This window comes from Penaeus chinensis, chromosome 12 (genome assembly GCF_019202785.1).
Source record: "Penaeus chinensis breed Huanghai No. 1 chromosome 12, ASM1920278v2, whole genome shotgun sequence".
Lineage (NCBI taxonomy): Eukaryota > Metazoa > Arthropoda > Malacostraca > Decapoda > Penaeidae > Penaeus > Penaeus chinensis.
Window position 1 is genome coordinate 36,602,739 of NC_061830.1, and position 7,500 is coordinate 36,610,238.

Consider the following 7,500-nt stretch of genomic DNA (forward strand, 5'->3'; position numbering starts at 1 on the left):
CCACAAGTGCTTAGTCACCAAGGTGTCAACTGTTTGTCCAACCTATCTCACTTATTTACCATTTTCTAGGACTTTTGAAAAGAGTTTATTTACTGTTATTCCTGTTCTAAAAACATTAAAACATGATAATGCCAATAATATTGATAATAATAATGAAAATCAAAGAATTCCATTATCATTAGCAGCAGAAAAAAAGAAAAAGAAAAGGGGAAATCAGGTGCAGTCATGTATGGCCTACTAAGGGACACTGGTGGCTGAGCATGGATGGCTGTAGAGACATCGATGCAACAAAACTGTATGACAAATCTGTAACCAATGGCTTAAGATGCTTAACCCAAACACAATATCATGGATGGCATGTAGTGATATTAAAGCAAAAATCAGAAACAAAGTTGGATGGTGCATAGAGATCAATTAATAAAAAGAAAATCTCTAATCTGTTATCTTTCATACAAGGCAACTAAAAAATCTTGATTGGAAAGGGTGAATATACTAAATAAAATGGTTTCTGTATACTTAACATTTTCATACACAGGAAGTTAAGAGGCATATTTTCTCTTGCTGTAAGTATGTGAAATAACCATATGCAATAACTTCAGAGACAATGCATCATTTAGAATCTTTAATGGGATACCTGAATTCATAAAACATCAATGGTATCTCCATATTCAGTATCTCATATTCAATTCAATAGGAATACAGTAGCTATGAAAATGTTACAATATACTGCAAATTTTATAGTGAAACTAAGTTAACCCACTGCCGCCGGGGAAAATGAATAAAAAATGGGGAAAATCCTGTGCTCATTTTTTATATTTTTGTGAAATGTCTGCACATAGATGGTTCTGATAGTGCTTAGCCATAAAGGAGTCAATTAGTAGATCTTAAGACCTTACCTGATTTCACCTTTCCTTGAATTGGCAGGAAAAACATATTTTTTACTAGTCCTATGAATATCAATGGTGTTATTTTTATTGTAAACATTATAATTACTATAATGTTATAAACATTAGTAATAGCAAAATAAGATAATGTAAAATATTTTCGTAAATCAATGAAAAGGGTGAACGGGTGAGACAGGCAGTACTCATAACTGGCTCATTGGTGACTTAATACAAGTGTAGCCATCTATGTATAAAAACAATTAAATAAGTAAACTCACAGTGGGCATGGAATGTACGTACATGTCATGCCCATCAGCAATGGGCTAGTAAATGAGTTGAGAAAATTATAATGCTTAATATAAAACAAATGGAATAAAAAAAACAAAAAAACTTCATAAAGGCCAAGATTCTCAAAACCATTACCTCATCATTCAACCAGTTGAGGCCACAGAGAGTAGCAATATCTTTTCGGGTGATCTGGATGCTGAACTTCTCAACAAGCACTTCTCCGGGTGGTCTTCCTCTTAGTGCATCATCTATAACTTCCTGAAAGGCATTAACATTTGCAACTAAATACATAGTGCACCTAAAGAAAAGAATATAGGATATTGCTATTTGGCAAGTATTTAGAAATGTAACCTTTTAATCTCTCTAATATAGTTTCTTCATAAACTTTACCTTGTTTAAAAAAATATCCATTTACTTTTTCTGTTTAACAGCACTTCATTTGTGAGGGTAATAGCAATTCTACAAACCTCCATTTCTGGAGTCAGAGGAACAAGTTCTTCCTCTTCCTCCTCTTCCTCCTCAAGTTCTAGTTCTTCAACCTTTGATGGGAAGGTCAGATCCAGATCCCTCATCCTCCGGGCAATACGCTCATCCAAGGACGCTTGGAAAGCTTTTCTCTTTTCTTCAAACATTTCTTTTGTCTTTACTGCCTGTTCTGCTTCTGCTTCTCGTGTCTTACCTTTGATCTCATATTTTTCACGGCTGTAAATGTATTTGATATTTCTGTTTACTATTTGAGATTCACCTTTTGAGTATTGGATTTTACATATGAATAGTTTACTCTAATAATTTACACTTCTAAAAATGTTTTGTTAAACAGATATTAAATTCAATCAAAATGATGATGATAGCCAGTTACACAGTGATAATTGAAATTTTATTCTATTGAGTCTACTATACTTCTGTGTTAGAATGCTAATATCTGTATAATTTCAGATAAACAAAATCAAAGTTTGCATGATTCTTAACCTGTTCCTTCAGGATAATTTTGACCTTTTCTGTCTTTCAATCTGGTGCAAATGAAGCTGCAAGCTGCTGTGGGACACACCCAGTCAGTCAGAGCATGTTATTCAATAACATTTATCAACTATATTTGTCATTGACAGCCAACCAGAACTAAAAGACTGAAAGTGTAGAACTGGCAGTGCATGAAACAAAATTTTCAGCCATGAGTTATTGAGGCTGAAATGTCATAGGGTCTATAATTGTGCACCCAGCAGTGAACATGTATGAATGGCATGTCAACTCCTGTAATTTGGATGAATGACCAGTTTGCCCATGACATTCATGTCAAGACACCCAGATGCAGCAAGCTAAGAATCATTGTTAACCATACAGTTAATCAATAATGCAATACTAACAATGACTTCAGCCAGTCTAAGCTGTACACTGGTGATGCTTGCAAATGCTCTTCAAGGGCATTGCTCTTGCTTGGTGGCTTCTTAACTTCCCCTGTGATGATCACACTGTCACTCTCTGACTCTGAAATATATTTTTTACTATATGTTATCTGTGCAGTTGGAAGCATATAAAAATTGATAATCTAGAGATTTCTCACATCACTTCAAACACCATAACCATAGAAACAGATCTCTATACACTGAACACACAAACAAAAAAAATCAGCATACAATTAAATAAAAGTGTCATTGTTTCACTGGGATCCAGTGGGTAATCTCATCTAAATATATATTAAGCTAACATAAAATTATTCAACATGCATGTAAGCATGAATATCATTCTTCTTTTTACCTCTTGTACTCTGATTACTATATTCATTCTCTGGCCTGACCAGATCAATGAACGTGATGATGGGCGACTTGTCTTCACTCCTTTCTTGTGTCCTGGGGATGAATTATTCACTGAATAAATGAACAGCACCTTGTGACCAGTTCATAAGTCATCATATATAATTTGGCAATTATGTGGAGGCATTTCATCACTAAATTTGCAAAAATAAAAGTTATTTACTGAATGTGGATTATGCAATTCAACTATTGTGTCTGTATTTATATTACACATTAAAAAGAAGAAAAAAGTTAGTTTTTTTGCCATTTCTAAGTATGGAGCCCATATAATTTTCAGTAGAATTTTCACCAACATAGTTATCTAACTGATTATTATATAAATGACTATTTTGCTGACAAACATTTGACCAAACGGATACATCACTGAAAGATCTTATGCCAAGTATATAGTATACCTGGCCCATAAACAACACTATACTGTATCCCCCCCTCCCCCCAAAGGAAAGGAATATACTAGACATATTACAAGCAGCGTTACTTTGTTTCCGTTGCAAGGAACCTAGAATGACTGTTGCGGAGACATCAATCCCTGATATTCAACACTGGCATGTGGAATGCACTGCAGAGGACCACAGAAGGCTTTTTCAGGATTTGTGTGTGTGTGTGTGTGTGTGTGTGTGTGTGTGTGTGTGAGTGAGTGAGTGAGTGAGTGAGTGAGTGAGTGAGTGAGTGAGTGAGTGAGTGAGTGAGTGAGTGAGTGAGTGAGTGAGTGAGTGAGTGAGTGAGTGAGTGAGTGAGTGAGTGAGTGAGTGAGTGAGTGAGTGAGTGAGTGTGTGTGTGTGTGGTTGTGTGCGCATTTTTTTTTATTGAGCTGATGGCAAGCATCAGTAGGTAGATGATATGTTGAAGTCAGCCATTAGCAAGTATGAGGACTTTGAAAAGCCTTTTTGAGGATAGCTTTGCATAATCTTAAGTTAGTCTTTTTTTGATGAATTGTATACATCAATTTTTTTCTGAATAAATATTTGTCTATTATCATTTTTGACTATATGTTTGCCATACATATATTGATTAAATATCTGCCTTTGTTATGACATAAATATGGCCACAGTAAATCTGTGTTCAATTTGGTAGTATTTTGATTTGGCATAATGTCTGTCAGCAATGTGTCCATTCATCAAAGGGCCAATAGTTTATTGGAAAAAGGCTTTTGGCAAAAAGTCTGACAGTCGTATAAATATGCTGGGCATTCATGCACTGACTTCTCCATGTTTTCTTTATAATTTTTCCATTATTAAATGAAACACACACATGCAAAAACACGTACCTTGGCTTGCGGGCTGAACATAGGGCAGAAAAACTGGAACCCGATTCCTCAAGCTGCTGCCGCTTCTCACTCGTCCAATTTGAATTTAAGCGGGAACGAGTGATGAACCCTTGGGGGCTGCCACATCGGCTGTAACAAAAGTTGTATAAGAAGTTTGTATTTATGGACACAAGAAAAATGTCCATAAATGACAAGAAAAGAGGTTAAAGGGCACAAAGTTGATAAGGGGAAGACAATAAAAGAAGTTATAAATATATAATATCAAATCCTTATTTATCTATTTTTCTATGTCACACACACAAACAACATTAGTAATTATATCTAGCAATCCTTTATAACATACCTATCAGATGCAGCAGAAGCACTAGAGGATCCCTTGTACACAGAGTAAGATTCTGGTAAGATGGGGCTGTCTGTGAACTGCTGCAGTAACTGCTGGTACCTCATTTTGTCTTCATAACGATAACTCTGAACAGAAGAAAACGGCAAAAAAAAAAAAAAAAAAAAAAAAAAAAAAAAATGAATTAATAGTATTAATAAAAGCTGTATCTGGCACAAAAGCACAAGAAGACACAAAATCTGAGGTTTACTATCCTCACCAGCACTTTATCATCTACCATCTGATAAATCCATAGAAAAAATTATGAAGATTTTAAATGATAAATTTGGCTGAAATGCACTTTCTTTTCTCTTGTTTTTGCAGTACTATTTCTTTATATCTAATTTCCCAAAGCATTAATCTGAAGAACAACAATAAGTTCATAAAAGGAACCATCATCTATAATGGTAATGTTTGCAAAGTTGAAAATTTTGCAGTAGTATTGATTGCTGCTGCTTCTAAATAATAATACTGATATTATTACTACTTGGTTGAAGAGGTACAAAGACAATGGAATGAAAACAAGAATCCTACATCCCAGAATTAATTAACCTTTGGGCCATGATATCAAACTGGGTTACAGATGTATATAGAGCTTAATAAAGTATAACTGGCCATTACCAGTCTTGTCACTCACTCTCTTATCATAAATGTTTAGACTGTAATTTAATATCTAAATGCTGAAGTAATGTATAATTTTCTGAGAATATGACTCATATTGTCACAAAATAATATATCAATTCATCATTAAAATAATAATAATATAGAACAAAGGACTGGGTCAGTATTCAAATAGATTAAGAAACAATTTACACCTTAAATACTGAAAACAATTCATGAGGACTTACATCAGGAAGGCCAGTCTTGGTGCGTGTGAAAAAGGAGGAGTTCAATGATGTTTTCTTCTTTTTTGCCCCAAAGCATCGTTCTTGCAGGTTCTTAACTGGGTTCTTAGTTATGGATATTGACTTACGATCAATAGAGGTAAGCCTGCTGTTTTTGGTGAACCAGTCTGCTACAGATGAGGAAGGAGAGAGAGACATATAAAATGTATCCTTTAAAGAGTCACAGTGTTTGACATAGTGGATATGTAAAACCAACTAAAAACAAATATAATGAGGATTAAGGGGAGTGAGGGAGAGAGAGAGAGAGAGAGAGAGAGAGAGAGAGAGAGAGAGAGAGAGAGAGAGAGAGAGAGAGAGAGAGAGAGAGAGAGAGAATTGGATAAATATATCTGTAAACCTTTATTCCTCTTCACTTTTGTCTCTTTAACTATTTATATACACATGAAAAATGGAAGAAAAATAAAAGGGTATGGGAGAAAAAATCCTGTCTCTATATACCCATATTAACTCTTTACCCATTTCCATAAATGAAAAAAATATATACAAATAAAAAAAGAAACAAGGTAACAAAAAATCACTAACTTGGTTCCCGAATGTTGCGGCCTGCCAGTGAAGATGACCCTGAGGATTGCTTTGCCACAGTGGATGTGACGCTTGGGCTAAAGCGGAAGTTGGCATCAATGCCTGAGGAAGTGGGTGGTGCACCTGGCGTCTCCACATCTATCCCCCGGCGTGCCAGTGCAGGCCGTTTGGTGGGTGCGCTGGTGTTGGCGAGGCGAGATGTCATCCCCAGGTACTGAATCTCCTCCTGGAAGACAGGGCAATGCTAGGGAGTTATGGAGAATAAGGACCTTATATTTTCTTTGTATTTTTATGTGCACGGACATTATACTTTCATTGCATTTTAAAAGTGTGACTCTACAATATTATTATCTGCACTTTCATGTACTAGCTTACTGTATTTTCATTTCATTATCATGTACAAGGACTTGGTATTTTCTATTTTCTTTGCATTTTCATGAACACAGGCTCCATATCTACAAAGTTTCAGAGGCTTAGATGTGTCAAATTTGACAGCAGTAACTTCCTTTGGGCTTTGAAAAATTATGATACTTAGATCTAGTAATGCTATGTTATTTCTTATTTCAGGGAGGGATTACTGCAAAGACTTTTATTATTGAAGTTGTATTATATTTTCATTACTACTTAATAGCACTGAAGCAGTACCCTGATCTCAGCACTGGGCAAAACTGATTTTTTACACAGAGAAATATAGCAGAATATAGAATCATTATTTTCTATATCAATATAGAAATAGTGAAGACCTACTAGGCGATTCAAAGGCCCCGAGCCATGGTTTTTCAAAAATATTCTCCAAACAAAGTCAGATCAGTATGGCACTTTAGTGCAGTTTGTTTCACACCCTGCCCTAATTTTGGGTACTTTAGTGTATTGCTACGTTTACTTAATTACAGTGTTTACTCAAGTTTTATAGCACATTATCCTTCAGCTGAGAAGGCATTTGAACATGTAAAGCATGACTCAGTTGTGACGCCTACATATCCATTACCACTCCTTCCTCACCTCCACCCCCCTTCCCTCTTTCTTCCCTCACTCCCCCTTACCTCCTCCATTACTCTGTCTGCCTCTTCCCCTCTCTCCCACTCTCTTACATTTTATATATATATATATATATATATATATATATATATATATATATATATATATATATATTTATACATATATATATATATATATATATATATATATATATATATATATATATATATATATTTATAATGTAAGAGAGAGGGGTAAGTTAGGATGGAGTGAAAGGAGTAGTAGATTTGTAGACCCCACAACTGTGTCATACCTTACATGTTTGAATGCCTTCTCGGCTGAAGAATAATACACTGTAAAAGTCAAGAGTAAATACTGTAATTAACCCCCTGGATCCAGGTGATGTGAACATCACGTCATGAAAAAATCAGGGTTAAGGGGTGGGTGACATGAACATTCTGTCACCGGA

General features: G+C 35.2%; 1 protein-coding gene across 5 annotated transcripts in view; it reads right to left on the reverse strand.

Annotated features, from left to right (window-relative positions):
• Nucleotides 1-7,500, reverse strand: part of LOC125031283 (sentrin-specific protease 1-like) — a 21,478-nt gene that overhangs the window by 3,836 nt on the left and 10,142 nt on the right. For 4 of the 5 annotated variants that reach the window (XM_047621951.1, XM_047621949.1, XM_047621954.1 and 1 more), the window contains 8 exons: nt 6,054-6,279; nt 5,475-5,641; nt 4,591-4,715; nt 4,248-4,376; nt 2,925-3,016; nt 2,534-2,654; nt 1,640-1,874; nt 1,308-1,430 (listed from right to left, as the gene is read on the reverse strand). In XM_047621951.1, coding sequence (XP_047477907.1) covers nt 1,308-1,430; nt 1,640-1,874; nt 2,534-2,654; nt 2,925-3,016; nt 4,248-4,376; nt 4,591-4,715; nt 5,475-5,641; nt 6,054-6,279 — 1,218 coding nt within the window. The remainder of the gene's footprint in view (nt 1-1,307; nt 1,431-1,639; nt 1,875-2,533; nt 2,655-2,924; nt 3,017-4,247; nt 4,377-4,590; nt 4,716-5,474; nt 5,642-6,053; nt 6,280-7,500) is intronic. The other variant, XM_047621952.1, reaches the window with a different exon arrangement.